General features: G+C 37.0%; 1 protein-coding gene across 2 annotated transcripts in view; it reads left to right on the top strand.

Annotated features, from left to right (window-relative positions):
- The window catches only part of LOC126191104 (peroxisomal multifunctional enzyme type 2), a 119,467-nt gene extending 101,266 nt beyond the window's left edge, over positions 1–18,201 (top strand). For both annotated transcript variants that reach the window (XM_049931843.1, XM_049931842.1), the window contains 4 exons: positions 3,347–3,464; positions 6,366–6,554; positions 14,299–14,396; positions 17,881–18,201. In XM_049931843.1, the coding sequence (XP_049787800.1) occupies positions 3,347–3,464; positions 6,366–6,554; positions 14,299–14,396; positions 17,881–17,997 (522 nt within the window). In that variant the 3' untranslated portion in view covers positions 17,998–18,201. The remainder of the gene's footprint in view (positions 1–3,346; positions 3,465–6,365; positions 6,555–14,298; positions 14,397–17,880) is intronic.
- Positions 18,202–19,977: the final 1,776 nt, after the last annotated feature.

Genomic DNA, 19,977 nt, shown 5'->3' with positions numbered 1-19,977 from the left:
TGTGTGTACTTCAGGTGGTATATAAATCCAATTCTGACAAGTTAAAACAGCTAAACATTCGCACTCGTTTATACAATCAGGTGAAATGTTAAAATGGCTTAAACTTCATACTTGTTGATAACAATTAGGTGAAATGTTACAGACTTCAATTACAAGGATCATATTGGCTATAACAGTAAAATCATACATACATTACACTCTTTGGTTGGGATTAATAAACAGATGTGAAGTGAGGGGCTGGAGGCAGAAGGAGAGGTAAGGAGAGGGAAAAATGTGTGTGTGTGTGTGTGTGTGTGTGTGTGTGTGTGTGTGCATTTTTAAGAGTGTGGGCAGTTGTTGAAAACGGAGATGATACTATTGTAAATATTGTCATTTTTGTCATTTAAGATGGACTCTGGTTGTTTCATTTGATGTTTGTATATTTGGAGTGTTTCAAGGATGTCTAGTTTTCTGCCTTTTGGTTGGATCTGTAGGATGCTAATACTTGTGTTGTTAACATCGTGTTTTGTTTCATGCAGGTGGGTAGCTATTGCTGATGTGTGATATTTTTTGTTTTTTAGTGCTGCCATGTGTTCCTTGAACCTAATCTCAAATGATCTGCCTGTCTGACCTATGTAGAAGCGGTCACAGTCCAAACATTCAATTTTGTACACACCTGTGTGATGAAGTGGGTTTCGTGTGCCGATGTTGTGGGGTAACTTCTGTCCAATCCTGTTGTCAGTTGTAAAGGATATGCTTATGCCTTTTCATTTGAAGGCATTGGCAATCTGGTATGAAATGTTACCCAGAATGGGGATTGTATGGAAGATGTTATTTTCTTTTTGTTTTTTGTGTTGTGATTCCTTTGCCATTATTGAGTGTTTTAGGGTGTCCACTATGGAGCTGTTATAACCATTTTCAATAGCTGTTTGTTTTATTATTTCAATTTCTTGGTCACATTTATCTTCTGAGAGTGGTAGTTGGATAGCTCTATTAATCATGTACTGGAATGCTGCCATTTTGTGTGCTGCGGGGTGGCAAGAGGAGTTGTGAATTGTGGTATGTGTTGTGGTAGGCTTCCGATAAATTTCAAACTGATGTCTCTTATTCTTTATTCTAATGGTAAGGTCTAGGAAATTTATACTGTCATCTTTTTGGTGTTCAACTGTGAATTTTATGTTTTCATGGGAGTTGTTGAAAAACTGATTCAACTCACTGATGTTGCCTTTAATTAAAATGATGGTATCATCTACATATCTGTAGTAGTAGATGATATTTTTGCGGAGGTGGTGATTGGAATTCAGGATTTTGTCTTCTAGGTTACTTATAAATATTTCTGCTAGCAATCCGGAAAGATTTGAGCCCATTGCCAGACCATCTGTTTGTTTGTAGATTTTATTGTTAAATTTAAAATAGTTGTGTGAAAGTGTGAATTCAAGCAGGTCCATTAGTTCATTAATGTGAGTTGAAGGGATTTTTTTGTGTTTATGTAGGTTGGCATTAATTATCTGTAGTGTGGGATCTATTGGCACAGAGGAATATAGGTTTTGTATGTCAAATGAGGCAAGTGTGGCTCCATCAGGTACTTGTATGTTTTTGACATATTGTGTGAATTCTGTTGTGTTTTTAAGTGTTCTCTCATTATTGAATGTGTATGCTAGTTTGAGAATTCTGAAGAGTATTTTATTGAGCTTGAATGTTGGGCTGTTCCTACAGTTCACTATGGGCCTGATGGGGTTCCCATTTTTGTGGATCTTTGGTTGTGATCTAAGGCAAGGTGCTTGTGGGCTCATTGTTACAATGTTTCTTGCTTCTTGGATGGTGAGTAGGAAGTTAATGTTGTTTGAAATGTGTTTAATCTCCTTTTGTATTCTGGCTGTTGGATCTTTATGTATTTCAGTTATGTTGCTGGTTTGGAAGAAGTATAAAGTTTTTTCTATGTATGTTGTTCTGTCCATTACAAGTCCATTACAACTACTGGCACAAATGTATATCTATCTGCATATTTTATAGCACTGACCAATGTATTACCCCAACCTTTAGGCAGCTAATATATGCAACATGCAATCTTAAGACCCCTTGCCATGTAAATGTTTGCTCTCATATAATCACTCTTCCCTCCCTTTCTCTCTCTCTCTCTCTTTCACACACACACACACACACACACACACACACACACACACACACACACACACACACACACACACACACACATTTTTCCCTCTCCTTACCTCTCCTTCTGCCTCCAGCCCCTCACTTCACATCTGTTTATTAATCCCAACCAAAGAGTGCAATGTATGTATGATTTTACTGTTATAGTCAATATGATCCTTGTAATTAAAGTCTGTAACATTTCACCTAATTGTTATCAACAAGTATGAAGTTTAAGCCATTTTAACATTTCACCTGATTGTATAAACGAGTACGAATGTTTAGCTGTTTTAACTTGTCAGAATTGGATTTATATACCACCTGAAGTACACACACATATATGTGACACCTCAAAACAAACACCGCCAAATGCTTAAAACAATTATTCTCCAATAATGTTGTTACAATGTATATTCTTTGCACTTTGCGATCATGTCTTCTCTTCTGCTATACGAACCTTGCACCCAGCTGGTTCCAGACGCCATATTTGTTTACAAATATGGCAGTATAAGTGTGATGTGTTACGACAGCAGAAGGAACCTGTGACCACTGAAGGTACTCTCGTTTACTTACTTACTGTTTACCATTAGACATCAGTTTAATTTTTGTCAAAAGTAATCCTAAACCGTATTCTGAAATAGTGTCTTGTTTCTCCACTAGGCAGTGCCACAAGTTCCTCCAAAAATCGCAACACAACACACACACAAATGTAATACTTACTAATGTAAATCCACCCGATGATGGAGGTTTAAACCTTCGAAACGCGTTCTTGGAAATAAATAAAACGGTGACTGGTAACAGTGAACTTGTTGTTTCATTTAATGTTTATTGTTTTAGTGACCACATTTCAAATTGTAATTATCAGTGTAATATTTTGAATAAATAACATATCTGGCCTCGCCAGCGAGAGTCAGTGATCATGTCTGTGAGTTGCATTTGGGTGAACATGTGTGTGTGTGTGTGTGTGTGTGTGTGTGTGTGTGTGTGTGTGTGTGTGTGTGTGTGTGTGTTTTGTTTAATTTCGAAGAAAGTCTTTTGGCTGACAGCTTGCTTGTGTAACACTCTTTTTGTCGTGCCTATCTGCGACCTAACATCTCTGCTATATAGTGAGTAGCAATCTATCTTTTTCATGATATTGTCATTATTCCATCCTGAATTTTTCATTGTTTGATTTTAAAATATCTTAGAGGTGTACAATTGATTTTCTTTCTTGCAGGCTCGTTTTTCAAAGCCTGTTATTCCTGGTCAGACACTGCGAACAGATATGTGGCAACAAGGAAATCGTATTTTCTTTGAAACTTCTGTTGTTGAAACAGGAAGTCCAGTAATTTCAGGTAAGGCTGCATTATAACATTCAAACTAAAGCCTTTCATTACTTGATGTCAAACACAATCATTCATTCATTTCTTAATGCCAAGTAGCATAAGAAATGGTCAAGTCACAGATCCTGTTGGCATCAGAAGACAGCATAAAGAAAGGTAAACTTAAGAATTTGACATAACAGCATAACTCAAATTAGATGTAATATGTACCTGTCAGTCACAGTTTTGATCAATGCATTTATATTTAGTACCATTTTTCAAAATGTTTCTTGCAAATTCTTGTATTGTTTGGCAGGTTTGATGACAAATTTCTTGACTAGGTGCTATGCAACATAACATGCAACCTATTATTAGCTAACCCTTCAAACTAGCAGCTCCCTCCAGTCCCTTTTATTTGCACTGTCTCTGACTTCATAAGCTAATTTATGGACAAGAGAATTGTGTACATGGAGAGTCAGTTCCAATAAAATTGTGCTGAATCTGAGACAATGTGATTTTCATAAGGTTCCCAACACCGAAGTAATTAGGTACCTGGTGCAGTCAAACAACTGGAAGAATTTTATGTAATTTGTATAATTTAATAAATTATGTTACATTATAATTTAATAATAAGAGGGTGTTTGTGATGAACACTGCAATTCACAACCACAACACTACAAGTAAAAATAATTTCTATATAGACCATCTAGGGTTCAGAGAAAATATAAAAATGCAGTAAATGAAGCAGGCAAAAAGGAATACAAACATCTCAAAAATGAGATCGACAGGAAGTGCAAAATGGCTAAGCAGGGATGGCTAGAGGACAAATGTAAGGATGTAGAGGCTTATCTCACTAGGGGTAAGATAGACAGAGCACTGAAAGACCTGAGTCAAAACAAGGCCCCCGGAGTAGACAACATTCCATTGGAACTACTTTCGGCCTTGGGAGAGCCAGTCCTGACAAAACTCTACCATCTGGTGAGCAAGATGTATGAAACAGGCGAAATACCCTCAGACTTCAAGAAGAATATGATAATTCCAATTCCAAAGAAAGCAGGTGTTGACAGATGTGAAAATTACCGAACAATCAGTTTAATAAGCAACAGCTGCAAAATACTAACACGAATTCTTTACAGACGAATGGGAAAACTAGTAGAAGCCGACCTCGGGGAAGATCAGTTTGGATTCCGTAGAAATACTGGAACACGTGAGGCAATACTGACCTTACGACTTATCTTGGAAGAAAGATTAAGGAAAGGCAAACCTACATTTCTAGCATTTGTAGACTTAAAGAAAGCTTTTGACAATGTTGACTGGAATACTCTCTTTCAAATTCTAAAGGTGGCAGCAGTAAAATACAGGGAGCGAAAGGCTATTTACAATTTGTACAGAAACCAGATGGCAGTTATAAGAGTCGAGGGACATGAAAAGGAAGCAGTGGTGGGGAAGGGAGTAAGACAGGGCTGTAGCCTCTCCCCGATGTTATTCAATCTGTATATTGAGCAAGCAGTAAAGGAAAAAAAAGAAAAATTCGGTGTAGGTATTAAAATCCATGGAGAAGAAATAAAAACTTTGAGGTTCGCCGATGACATTGTAATTCTGTCAGAGACAGCAAAGGACTTGGAAGAGCAGTTGAACGGAATGGATGGTGTCTTGAAGGGAGGATATAAGATGAACATCAACAAAAGCAAAATGAGGATAATGGAATGTAGTCGAATTTAGTCGGGTGATGTTGAGGGTATTAGATTAGGAAATGAGACACTTAAAGTAGTAAAGGAGTTTTGCTATTTGGGGAGCAAAATAACTGATGATGGTCGAAGTAGAGAGGATATAAAATGTAGATTGGCAATGGCAAGGAAAGCGTTTCTGAAGAAGAGAAATTTGTTAACATCGAGTATAGATTTAAGTGTCAGGAAGTCGTTCCTGAAAGTATTTGTATGGAGTGTAGCCATGTATGGAAGTGAAACATGGACGGTAAATAGTTTGGACAAGAAGAGAATAGAAGCTTTCGAAATGTGGTGCTACAGAAGAATGCTGAAGATTAGATGGGTAGATCACATAACTAATGAGGAAGTATTGAATAGGATTGGGGAGAAGAGAAGTTTGTGGCACAACTTGACCAGAAGAAGGGATCGGTTGGTCGGACATGTTCTGAGGCATCAAGGGATCACCAATTTAGTATTGGAGGGCAGCGTGGAGGGTAAAAATCGTAGGGGGAGACCAAGAGATGAATATACTAAGCAGATTCAGAAGGATGTAGGTTGCAGTAGGTACTGGGAGATGAGGAAGCTTGCACAGGATAGAGTAGCATGGAGAGCTGCATCAAACCAGTCTCGGGACTGAAGACCACAACAACAACAACAACAGGGTTCAGAGAGAAGTTTTGTACTCTGGTCTAAAGGTTTTTAGTAGATTACCTGTAGACATAAAGCAGAAAATTGAAAATTCCCAAATATCCTAAACTTAAGTATAAGGGTAGATGATTAGCCACATCCTCCATAATTTATCAAAATATTTGAAATCGGCGATGTAAATTTCAGTAAACACAAATGTTCACATTATGGAGGCTTTAGTAATAGATTAGCAGTAGTTGCAATTTGTTGTTAATACTCCTTACAAAACAGTGTCTGGTTCTGCCAATTACCGTACAATTTGATCAGTTCCCCATCAGCGAATGCTCTCCTTCATGATGGTTTTATGGAACATGATGAATGAATGAATGAGTTGAAACATTCTAAGTATTCTTTTATGATTGATTGAAGTGAACACTGCAAAGATCTTAGCGTAATTCTAAGTTTGTAAACTTATCATATATAAGTAAACAGTAATTTAGCTGGAGCGTCTAGAAGTATTTTGTTAGAATACCAAAAACATACAATTCGTCTGATGTATGAAAGGTATGTCACAATTTCTGATTAAATTCTTCTATTCTAGGCGCCTATATCGACCTTGTGGAGACCCAAAATGTTTACCCGAATCGTGTCTCAGCTAAAGCCCTGAAATCTGAAGAGGTATTTGATGAAATTGAAAAAAGAATGATGGCAAATTTGGATAAAGCAAAGAAAATCAACGGTGTGTTTTTGTACAAAATAACACAAAATGGCCAAGAAGCTGCATCATGGAGTAAGTTGGATTCTTACTTTTTTGTACTATAATTAAAAATGCCAAAGTAAAGCATTCTGTTACAGTAAAAACACACAGAATGATGTCAGTTACCCCATTTGTCTATACAAGTACATTTAGACTCTAATGTGTGACATAAAATGAGTGACTTACTTTCTTGCAAATGTTGTGTCAGTAGTTTTTAACAATTAAAAATTGAACACCTGAAAATGACAAAAGTGTTACAATATGAAAGAACATTAATTGTTGGTCCACTTGTCCACTGTCAATAATTTGGGAGATTTTGCTGTAACAGTGAGATGGGAAAGGGGGACGAGACATTTGCTAACAAATTTCATTTCAGAATGAACGTATTACACAAATGTATTAAAAAAAGCTTGAATTTATAACAGTGTGCCTTTTCTTGGATGTGTGTTTTAGGGCATAGTATGTACTGCCTCAAAATATGCCTTGTCACTTCTTATTTTAGATGTTCCCTTGTGACAATATACAATTAGGCTGTAACTATAAGCTGTCATATGTATTAGTCAGTTGGTCATAACATGTGACCATTCAATTATCTTTTATGTAAGAATGCTTAAGCTTGCCTAATTATTCACATCACTTACATTCACATATTAAAAAAATTATCTTACATGCATAAAATTTCAATATGTTGCACATAAAAAGGAAATCACATTGGTCATAATTATGGCAAGCAACTAGTAATCTATGACTTGTTGTGGTTAGTTACTATATATACCAGGTCTAAACGAGCTTTGGCCAGGGTGGAAGGAAAACTGGCTTACCTGGAGCATTGGACACACAATTGCCATCAAAGTAGTGCCCTTGGGACTCCACACACTTCTCTCAGTGGTGCCACAATTGTTGGAAGCATGCTGAAAAAGCTTTTTTCAGAATGGAGTTTAGCACAGCTGTCTTTGCTGTCATAATGTCCTCTCTTGTCTGAAATAGTGTTTCTTTCAATGGCCTCATGAGTTTGGGTAACAGACAGAAGTCACAGGGCTTACCTAGGATAGTCAGGAGCCTGTTGAAGCACAGGAATCTGGTTTTTCACCAAAGAAGTCTGAATCAAGTATGACTAATGTGCTGGAGCATTGTCGTGATGGAGGCACAAATTTCTTGTTGACTTCACGTCCCGTCACTTGCACCGCACAGCATCATGTAGGTGACAGAGGACATCCCTGTAGTAGTCTTTGGTGCCTGTTTGACGCTGTGGTGCATACTCAGGGTGTACCACACTGTAGGAGTGAAAGAAAGCAGTCACTTTGATATTGCTGTGCACTTGGCAGGCCTTCTTTGGTCTTGGTGACAAGGAATGCTTCCACTGTGATGATTGGGATTTGGTTTCTGGGTCATACTCGTACAGCTAGTTCTCATCATCAGTGATTATGGTGCTCACAAAGTCAATAACACTGTTTATGGAGTCCAGCATGTCCTGTGACACTTCAACAGAAAGTTGCTTTTGCTCACTCAGCAGCTTCAGCATGAATTCTGCCGACACTCTCTTCAGGGTCAAATCTTTGGTCACAATGGAATGTGTGATGTCCACCTCTTCTGCAGTGTCTCTGACAGTCATACAACAGTACTGCATCACCACAGCATTCACTTTGGCAGGGACCTCATCATTTTGGCATGTTGATGGCAGACCAGAGTATGGCTCACTCTCCACCGATGCACAGCCATCTTTAAACTGGTTGTACCACTCTTTAATCTGTGTGATGCCCATAGCATTGCCATTGAAAACTGACTGTATCTTCCAAATTGCTTCCACCTGGCTTTTGCCCAGTTTCTATCAAAATCTGATGCAGTAGCATTATTCCAGTCGTTCTGCCATTTCCCTTGCAATGAAAAGCTGATGCAAGCACTACACATTATGATAATCTTATTATCATATGATTAGGTCAAACTACAAAGTAAAAAGATCAGAATTTTATATTTTTATGCCATGAGGCAGGTTGTAATTTTGTTTCCTTTTTAATTCAGAACAGTCACTGCAGTTGAGTCCAATGTATCCACAGTTCTAACTTGACTTTGCTGATAAAGAAATGATTAATGTTACTACCAGCACTTCATCCCTGCCAGTTAATAAAAATGAAATAATTGTCAACCTCTTCAGGTCTCCCAATTACAGGTTGCTAAAATAGATGGAAACTCAATCTAGCTTAAGAAGCAAGTGACTAATGGCATTGCATTTTGTGTTGTAATGGTTCCTTAAGACCACATATAAAGGTGGAGAATTTCACTCAGTAATAATTAAGATCATAGGATGAAGTTGCCCTCAGCAACTCAAATTCTCCAGTGATGCAGAAGTAGTCTCTACTACAATATAAGATATGCACCTGAGTCTATCAGCAGCACCTAAGCCAATTTATCAAAATCCTTTCCACATCAACTAGCAGACACCACTCTCAATAGATGAGGCTCAACACAGGCAAAAGTGCTTCACACTGATAATCAGTCAGAGATCTTTTCAACCAAAATCTCTCTTGTGTGTACCACTGTTAGTTTGGATTTGAGTTGCTCTGGATGAAATGATCAGTCTGTGACAATTTAAGGTTATGTTGATGTAATTTTCCTTTCTCATACAGGAGCCTTAAACTACCATATTAGTTGAATTAAGTTCATTTAAGACTGCATAAATTATCCGTACTTACTGATTATTGGAACTGTACTCAAGATACAGTCTTTCCCTGCACTGATTCCTTTTCAGGGTTTCATTGCTTCCATCTTAAAAATGGAACCCTTATATGATTGCTTTGCTGTCCATCTGTCTCTCCATCTGTTAAGAATCCTTTTTCTCAGGAACAGGTGGACATATCAGGTTCAAATTTATGGTACACAGTTAGGTCAGTGGTTCCTTAGTATTGTAAAAAAATTAGATTCTAAGTCAGTGCAGTCAAAAGATATGCACATTTATGTTAATCAAACAATGGAAAATCCAGGATGGAGTGTAATAATATTACGACATTTATATTACATATTTTGGTACTCATCAAAACCTATAGCATACTTCCCATTGATGCAGAATCATACAATTTGGCAAGAAGCAAGGTTTTACAGTACAAGTAAAGTAAAAGATCTGAAAATCATGAAATAAATAATATATTTTTACTGTTAGAACATACACTGCATTCATCATCCATCAAAAGCATGATAGTCAAACATTACTGCATGCAATCATAAAATGTAAGTTGTCGTCATGTTTAGTAAGTTAATAAAAAATTTTAATTAAATGTTCTACATCTTCATATAAAAACTTAAGTCCCCTGTTCACTTCTTTTCGTACGTCCAGGCTAGTCTGTTGAACTACTGTAGAGATTCTTATATGGTCTTGGAATATTGGGACCGATATCTTAGCCAGTATCTATATTGCACACACACACACACACACACACACACACACAAGTTTGCATGATGGAACCCTCTGTGAGCAAGTCCTACTTGCACTTGGTCAATATTCTTTGTTGTGACTTAAACCAACACTATAAAATTGGCTCACTCAAACAGCCAATCAGCTCAGGACCAATGTATAAATACCACTGCCATTAAATCCATATGAAACCTTTGAAACTATTAAATATCAAGAAACAAACAGTGCTGTTAGTAGCTTTTAACAATAGTAAAATTGTAGCTGATGGCTCTCAGAGAATCGTACAGAGGCCAGTTTTGCTGCTGCCATTGACCATTGCAGCTTTGTAACTTCCTCACTGTTGGCTCACACCAGCATTGTCATTCTCACAGTTTCTACCCCCTTTCTCTACAGCTACAACACATTTTACACAAAAGATTTACATTTAAAACCAAGATATTTAAACAAATGATTATATTAATATATCATTAGCTACTTGCTGCTGATTTTTCACTGTGGCTGTGCAACTATTTCCTTAACATCAACCACTCAACTTTGGTCTGTCACAACTCTGTATGTACCTGTAAAACTCTTGCATAAAACTGCTGAATGTAATGTGCTCTGAGGCCTTTATGACCAGCTCTGTTCTAAGTTGAGGCCAGTGACCCTAACTTCACATTAGGCACATTATGGTGCAACAGACCTACGAAACAGTTTCTATGTCACAGACCACTAAACATCGTGCAATTTCTTGCTCACTGATACAAGAACTTTTTGGTAATATACTGACAGTTATGAGGCCTTTTGGGATTAGCATATAGAGATTGATAGGGATCATTTCAAAGTTTTACTCCAAGGTTTTATATTTGGAAAACTTTTAGATCTGTATTTGATAATGTTTTAGGTAAGCACCATGATTTTAATACAGCATACACTGAGACTTCAAGTCACTCTCTTGAATGTTAAGTTGTTTTCTCTGACCACATTTTCAGGATTTGCCTTCACAGGAAGGCATTTAGTTCAGAACTGATGATACTGGAGCAAATAAGGCATCTTCAAAGTAAAAATGTTTCTCATCTGCTCTGATTCCCTTAGTGCCTTACAAACACTCCATCAAATGTAAGCAGGCAAGAATAAGATACAAACAGTACAAGAAAAACTGTTCCTTCTTCAAGAGCAGGGTAAAGGTGTATCATTCTAATGGATACCATGGTATCGCAACATGTGAGAGTCTGTGGAAATGAGTGAACAGACTGAGACGCCATTCCCCTATGGGCTGTCATCTCCTTTCTGTGTTAGAGAGCCTTGCAATCATGAGAGGAGGTCTTGTTGGTAGTGAGGGACAGTAAATTGTAGTCGATGAAACTGCCTAATTTACTGTGGAATGTGCCATACTGATTACCCTGACAACATGAAATAACTGTTAACATATCTCTGAATGAGACACTGTCCTGTAACATGTAGCTTTAAACTCTAACAGGAGGATGACCCCACTCTTCCCACACCTCCCCCACGTGTGTAGTGCCTGTGGCAGGCAAATTGTTGTAAGCCACATTTTATCTTAGTGCATTTCATATACGAGTTTTGGAATTTTAATAGTGGCAACTATTTATTTACAGCTCGTATAAAATAGATACGTGTTTCAAAGTTTTATTGGCCTTCAAAGTAGTCACCAGCATTGTTTATAACCTGTTGCCAGTGATGTGGAAGTCGTAGGATACTCTTGGCAGTGCCAGTTGTGTTAACGGTTCGAATGGTGCAGTCTATTGCCTGACAAATTTGTAGCAGTTCTGAAGCAAATGCCGTGAAGTGTTTCCTTCAGTTTAAAAATCGAGTTGAACTCATGAGGGCTTAAGTCAGGGGAGTGCAGTAGGTGGTATAGCACTTAGCAGACCCATCAGTCAAACAAATCAGTAACAGCTTGCACTGTATGTCCTTGTGCATTGTGCAGCAAAATGAACGGTCAGGTCCTGCAGAAAGTGTCATCACTTCTGTCTCTATGCTGTTCATTTTTCGAACACAACCTACGACCAGCTTAGAGATGGAAGTGATGACACTTTCTGCAGGACCTGCAACACAACTGGCACTGCTAAGAGTATCCTACAACTTCCACATCACTGGCAACAGGTTATACACAATGCTGGTGACTACTTTGAAGGTCAGTAAAACTTTGAAACACACATCTATTTTGTACGAACTGTAAATAAATAGTTGCCACTATTAAAGTTCCAACCCTCATATTACTGAAAAGGCAGAAGTAAAATTATGTGGAGACCTGAACTCTGTGTGGCAAAACTTATAAAATTTTGTGTATTGTCTGGGTTCCAACCTAAGTTTTTAAGCTGGAGGTCTTAATGTGTTTCAGAGAGATTGGCTCGTCCTCCTGTAATCCACTGATAAGCCAGCCACATTTACCTGCAGTTCTATTTTAGATGCATTCATCAAATTTCTTTGTTTTATCAGAAGTTTGAGTACAGAGTAAACATCATTTCACTGTCTCTACACATGGACATTGTGTGTGTGTGTGTGTGTGTGTGTGTGTGTGTGTGTGTAAGTGAATTATCTGTTTTTACACTGCCTGGCAAAAAAAAAAAGCATTGTAAAGATATGGTCAGATGTCAAAGTAACTTTGTACACGTGCACAACCATTGGCAGGTATTTCAATGATAAAACTTGTAATTCTTTGTGGCCACCAGAGTGCATTAATGTTTTTGTGTTTAGTGTAGTTACCATGCCTGGTTGGGTATATAAGGGATGTGAACAGTGTCAGATGTTGAATGATCGCTGTGAAGAACATGAAGATGCTGCATATTCAGGTGGCACAGTGTTATCAGAATCTGACAGAAATTGAAAAAGACTTAATGCAGGTCTTCTTGTGGCTGGCTGGTCAACTTGTGTAATATCTAGATTTGTGGGGCATGCAGATGTGACAGTGGCCTGATGTTAGAGTGTATGGGTGTGTGATGTCAGACATATTTGTTGTCAGGGTTCCAATCAAACACATCTGACTACCACAATGGAGGATAACCATGTTGTTCACTATGCACATTGAAACCCCTTCCGATCTGTGCCTGCCATCTTAGAACAAATAATGGACTCCCTTTAACATTCTGTGACATTCTGCACCATTTTTTGGAGACTAGCACCAGCCAGACTTGGTATTATAGTCCCATGCTTAGGTTCCCACAGACACCACAACACAAACAGTTGCCTTTGAAGAGATGCCATGACAGGAAAGCATAGATTGCTGACGAATGGCATTACATTGTGTTCAGTGACAAATCACAGTTCTGTACTACCCTGATGACTGTTGGTAAGTATGGCAGTACCATGGGGAGAGGTCCCATTCTTCTGATGTTTTGGAGAATCACAGTAGTATTACTCCTTGTGTCATGGTGTGGTGAATCATCAAGTATGACTTAAAGTTGAGGCTGGTAGTGACTGAGGGAATTTTTACAGCACAGTGTTACACCACAGACATCCTGCATCCTTATGAACTACCTCTCATGCAACAGTCTTGTGGTGTAATTTTTCAACAGGACAGTGCTCATCCATGTGGGACATTTGTCTGTGAACTGTCCACATGATCCTGAGAAACATCAAACAAATATATGTTGATAGGGTCATAACTGGTTGGTTCAGCTCATATGAAACTAACAGAGATGCTTGAATAACTTAAATAGGAATCTTTCAAACAAAATTACATTCGTCTAATGGAACCGTGCTGTATAAATTTTTAGAACTGGTATTAGAGGAAGATCATGCAATAATTCTTTTGGCACCATTGTATAACTCTTGTAGAGATTACGAGAATGATGTAAGAGAGATTTTTACATGTACAGTGGCATATAGTTGGTCCTGTTTTCCACATTCAGTATTAAATGGAATATAAATTCTCTGATATTGGTACGAATGTGAATTACCCTCCATCACTTATTGTACTGTGGCTTGCACACATTATCATCACAAATAGATGAGTATATCTGTGATGTAGCAGGATTTTAGTTTGTTGCATCTACAAAACACTTCGCATGATATCACATTTCACTTCCTTTACTTTTAATTCACATTAACTACACATCACAGAAACAGTATAAGCGTTTTGTGTGTTTGTGTTAGTATAAATTGTAGGTGAGGCAAAATCACTGTCATTTTTTGAGGTTTGTGTTTCAGGGTACATCACAATTCTCTTACATACATACAAATGTGCATATTTTTAATTATTAATAAGTTATTATTCACTGATTATTGTAAAATCATGGTAATTAATGATTGATTGAATAGTTAAATTGGTTGGCTTTTGTAAATACCTCTACACTCTTTTATTCATTGCTGTTGTTTTTTTCTCACAACATAATTGCACAGTCTCCAAAATTTAATTTCTGTTTTCAGCTATTGATCTGAAAAAGGGTAAACTGTATAAAGGAGATCCACAAGGAACAAAAGCTGATTGTACAATCACCATTGAAGATCAAGATTTGGTCGATATGGTAAGTAACACAAATTCTTCAGGACCTTCAGAAATGGTTATCAAAAGGGTGATGTCATCAGTGTATCTGTCCAAGGAATTAGTGATGTTATCATTCACTGTGACTGACTCTTGTTCAAAGTAAGAAAGTTAATGCAATATGATTGTCCCTCCATTAAATTATAATCCAAAATACTAGGAACTTTTACATGCAGTTTTATTTATTTGGTCAAGTATGTAATTGATGTTGAATTTATTTAAGCAAAGAGCACCACTTTTGTTTATATTTTTAACACTGTAATTGGTTTGAAAAGCAATGGCTATTTCTGAACAAATGTTTTATGTTATCACATCTGAATGCTGGATGATACGTGTTCATTTAAATTGGTCTTTTGCATATTTTAATACAGGCATGAATTGCACCCACATTTATTTTTTACATAAGACTCAATATGTGATCAGCATCAGTAGGTGAATGGCAAAGACATAATTATTATTTGCATCATTATCAGTTTAATATTGACTCAGATAGGGCACTGAATACAATTTGACAGTGTGCGGATCAAACAGTTTGGTATTTTTGAAAAGATAGCGTAGTAAAATGAGTATTTTAGATGGCCAGCACAGTTTATTGCATACATTTGGACATTGAAGAGATATGTTGTGCCACGATATGCAGAAACTCAGCACTACTTATTTGTGTCATTGAGGGTGTAGTTGTCCACAACAAAGTTGTTCACAAACCACATGTCAATACAAATGTTTCAACTGTAATTACATCTGCCATACAACTACAAATTACATTGTCAATAGTATTTCATAGTGTGGCATAAAACGTGGCTTCTCCCTCACCCATTGCACAAATTCTGCAGCAGGGCTACATTACTTGGCTCGCAACTCAATTTAAGCATACCCTTTAGAAACCCATTGGTGGCCCTGTCTTGATTCCATTGTACACCCCTCATCTGTTACTGTTCACCCAGAAAGTTTTTATACTAATATTTGCATTTTAATTTGCGGAGCTCTCACATAATATGACAAAGTTGCTACAGTGTTTTTATATACCTGTATCTGTCGTAAAAATACTACATAAGTTTTTACAGTACAAAGACAATGTTAATACAGTGTGTACATAAAGTCCAGGAACACTTTCAATTATTTATTGCACAAGAACCAAACATTGTACAGATATCATACATATGTCATTTCGAAGAGAAACCCTGAAAGTTTTTTTCATGTATACTGCCACAGCATAGTTTGATAATTTACCGATAGTCAGCACTAGTCACAAACATGGTGAGTTCAGGTGCAGAACGAACTTTCTGTGTGTTGGAGTTCGACAAAAACAAGTGTGCTACAGCTGTTCAACGGATGTTTAGAACCAAGTACGGTAAGAAGCCACCAACAAGGAAGGCCATTTGCCACTGGCACAACAAATTCGTTACAACAGGTTGCTTGTTCCCGGCAAAGAGAAGCAGATGTTCCAGTGTGAGTGAAGAGGATGTGGAGCATGTACGAGAGACATTTATGAGGAGTCCAAAGAAATCAGTGCATCATGCATTCCACGAACTCGAAATGGCTCCAGTGATGAACTCAAAATGGCTCCAGTGCCAGTGTGGAAAGTCCTGTGACAGAAGCTGTCTATGAAACCAACCCATCTTCATTGTGAAGTTCGTGGGTACCTGAACACAGAGCTGCCGCATCAGTGGATTGGCCATGCTACAGAAGGGGACAGCTGTTTCATGAATTGGCCTCCCCGATCACCAGATCTCACTCCTTGTGACTTTTTTCTGTGCGGATACATTAAAGATCTGGTGTATGTACTGCCTCTACCAAGTGATGTAGCAGAGCTCCGGGAGAGAATACAGGAAGTGACTGCCGCAGTCGACAATGCCATGGGGACGGATATGGCAAGAATTCGATTACCGTATTGACATCTGCCGGGTCACTCATAGTTCGCATATCGAATGTTTGTAAAAAAAAAACCTCCAGAGTTTCTCTTTTAAATTCAATATGTATGACATCTGTACAATGTTTAGTTCTTGTGCAATAAATAATTGAAAGTGTTCCCGGACTTTATGTACACCCTATATAAGTAAGCAAAATGTGTTTTTTTGTGCTAAATCACATTGTATTATCACATGTGAAATACTCAGTAGTTACGAGAACATAAACTATCAGCTCTTCTGGGGAAAATAGTGTAATGATATATGAACCCAGTACAAATATTATATCAAATTTAAACTTTCTGACAGATTAGAGCTGTGTGCCAGACCCTTAAATTTTTTAAAGTATTGCTCTTACCAGCTGAGCTACCCAGATAAACCTCACAGTCTCTCAGTACCTCTGTCCTACTTCCCAACGTTGCCAGAATCCTATCATCATCTTGCTGACGTAGCAATAACACAGGCATGATCCATATGCTTCAAATGTTTAGTAATAATCAACAGCTAGTATTACTGTTCAAGAACTGGCAGGTATTGTAATTCAACAGAGCTGTTATTTACCCTACCTCATGAACAACCTAACATATTGAACTTTTATAAACTATGATGAGTGAAGGAGAATAATCATTTAAATTCAGATATTGTTGGGGAAATGACAGGCATCATTTCATTGGCAAAGGTGTTAGGAAATTATAGTGTCTTGTATCTGTCCAGTTGGAGTGAGCATGGCTAAAGTGAGTGTTACAGATAAGTCCAGTCCAATTAGGGACTGACTTATTTGGTTTGAAATTTGTAGCAAAAAAATACTGTACAATTTATTCTAATAAAAATAGAAGAAATTATGTTTGACAAATCCCCAAAGAAGTAGTAGACTAATATATACAGAAAAAAAGCTGATAAATACTAGACAGTGTGTGTTCATCTCTCAAGATATTAGAAATTTAACAATGTTATGAAAGAGATAGTTACAACTCACCATATAGCGAAGATGCTGAGTCGCAGAAAGGCAACAAAAAGACAGTTTTCCATTTCAAATTATTAGAAATGATTAAGGAAAAAAATCTACCAACCTACCTCTCTCTCTCTCTCTCTCTCTCTGTGTGTGTGTGTGTGTGTGTGTGTGTGTGTGTGTGTGTGTGTGTGTGTTTGTTTTTAATTGCTCTGTTTATTTCCTGTAGAGAACTGGAATAATCTTTGATCATATGAGCACCACATTAAACATTTATCTAGCTTCTTGTTTTGATATCTTCTCCCACACTTGTCAGTTAAACATAGGACACTATGTTTAAAGAAGGAAAAGCTGTGCTATTGTGTGTTTAATAAAGCTGATATCCTTACTTGACTGTAGCATTTTCATGTACTATTACTTGTTCACTATTGTAAACTTTCATACAAGACATGCCATTTCAGACAATGTATTGTGAAAGACACATTTATATATAAATACATTTTACAAAAATCTTGACACCACACAAAAAATTATAGCTTTAATTATGCAGGTATGTAAAATTTACATTTCTCCAAACTACGTGAATATAATAATATTTTTTCTATTTCCAGGCAAAAGGAACACTCAACCCACAGGTTGCCTTCATGAAGGGAAAATTGAAAGTAAAAGGCAATATAATGTTGATGCAGAAGTTGCGTAGCCTGACAACAGAAGAATCAAAATTGTAAATTTTTTGAATATGTTATATTTGTTAAGAAGTACAAAATGATATTGCATTTTTTGTTAATGTCAGGGGGGAACCAATATGGAATGGGCAGTTTGAATCAAATATAAAAGACAATATTCATTGTTATATGACTGATCCAAAATAATGTGTTGATGTATGTATATTTTACAAATATAAATATTTTTATAATTGTTTTACAACCATAGTTTTTTGTTATTCCTTGTTCACCTTACTGGAGATATTCCGAGTAAGGAGAGAAAAATTACAAACAAGTTTCAAAAACAAAGATATACGCAGATAAACTTGGACAGGTGGAGGGTTCCAGTAATTGATCAATTATTTAATGATTAATAACAAAATATATGGAAGTGCAATGTATAACAAGGTCTCCTGAGAAAATGTTATATGGTCAGAACAGTAGTCTTATAAATGAATATTTTTACTTGCTGGAAAAGGGGACAAGGAGTAAAAAGTTAGAATGAAGTCATTAAAGAGAAGGAAAGCCAACAACATTATATCAGTGACTCATATGGGGAGATGGGTGAATGTATGCCATAAACAGCAAAGAAGTAATACAGATTTTCTTAAACTCTTTCACCACGAATTTATTGCAGATGTTAACATTATCATTCAATCTAATTCCTTTTGTAAACTTTTGCGACTGGTGTAGATAATTGCTCAGACAGACATTTATAATATGTTTACAAAAATATCTACTGAACAAAATTATACTACTAAACCAAGAGTCAGTGACCTCTCAGACCACACCATGCAGTTCCTTTTGTTAAATGTTAATAAATCTGGATTTGGCAGGATATGTTTTAGGAAAGTCCTCAAAGAAATAAACTAGAGTGATACAGTGTTCATGACATGAATGAAAAATAAAACACATTTATTAATAAAATCATTACCTTACTGGTAAACTGTTTTGTCCCAGAATAATACAGAATAGCTCAAAGGCTACAAAAAGCCATAGATTACTAAAGAAGTAATGACACTGAAGCAAGTGTAGTAGAAGGAAACGATACTCACATCAAGCAACAAAACAAAGCAAATGTGTGACGTAGTGAACCAGAAATGAGAAGGAGCTTGTGTGATATGTGATATATTGAGATCTGTCTAATGTTACAAAACATTTTAACAAGCATTTCATAACTCTTATTGAAAAGATGGTGTTGTCAGGCTCAACAGATGCTGCCACTGAATGTCTCAGACCAGCCATTATAGATAACCGGTAACATGAATATGACTGTCACTACCCCAGTAGTACCAATGCCCACTATAAAATCTTTAAAATGAAAAAATTCTAGTAGGTGTGATCAATATCAAAGAAATTAATTAAAAGGTATTTCTAGTTTAATAAAATTTTAAATCATTTTAGTAATTACTTTTGGATAAACAAAAAAAAAATTACGCACCAAGCAGCAGCAGCAGCAGGAGAAAACACATAAAAGTTTACAAAGTATGAAAGCTTCCGGAGCCAGTGGCTCCTCCTCTTGGCAGAAGTGTTGCAGGGGAAGGAAGAGAGGTGAAGAGAAAGAACCCTTCTGTCAAAGGGGCCACTGACTCTAAAAGCTTGCACACTTTTATGTGTTTTCTCCTGCCTCTTCTTTTTGAGTAGATTTTTTGGTTTCTTATTTTCCTGTTAGTTACGTTATATTAAAAAAAAAAAAAGACTATTTTCATTATTGTGGTTTGTAATTCCTCATCTATTACTGGAATATTTCCCAGTTGGCTGGAACATGCTTGAAGAAGTCTCTGTATAAGAAATGTAGTGAACTGTGTAAGGAAAAATTCAGTCAAAAACTTAATAAATGAGACAGAATTTCTGGGCAGTGCTTATCTCCAGAAGGCATGCCATGTAACATGTCAGGTGAGGTCTGGATGTGCAGAAGCACGGATACATTACATAACGTGCCAACAAATAGCAATCAGACAGCTGTGTTCCCGAGTTCATTTCATACTGAATGAAGCGAGTTTA

The sequence above is a fragment of the Schistocerca cancellata genome, chromosome 6 (genome assembly GCF_023864275.1).
Source record: "Schistocerca cancellata isolate TAMUIC-IGC-003103 chromosome 6, iqSchCanc2.1, whole genome shotgun sequence".
Classification (NCBI taxonomy): domain Eukaryota; kingdom Metazoa; phylum Arthropoda; class Insecta; order Orthoptera; family Acrididae; genus Schistocerca; species Schistocerca cancellata.
The sequence above is the reverse complement of the archived record's forward strand: the minus strand, read 5'-3'. Positions and strand labels throughout refer to the sequence as shown.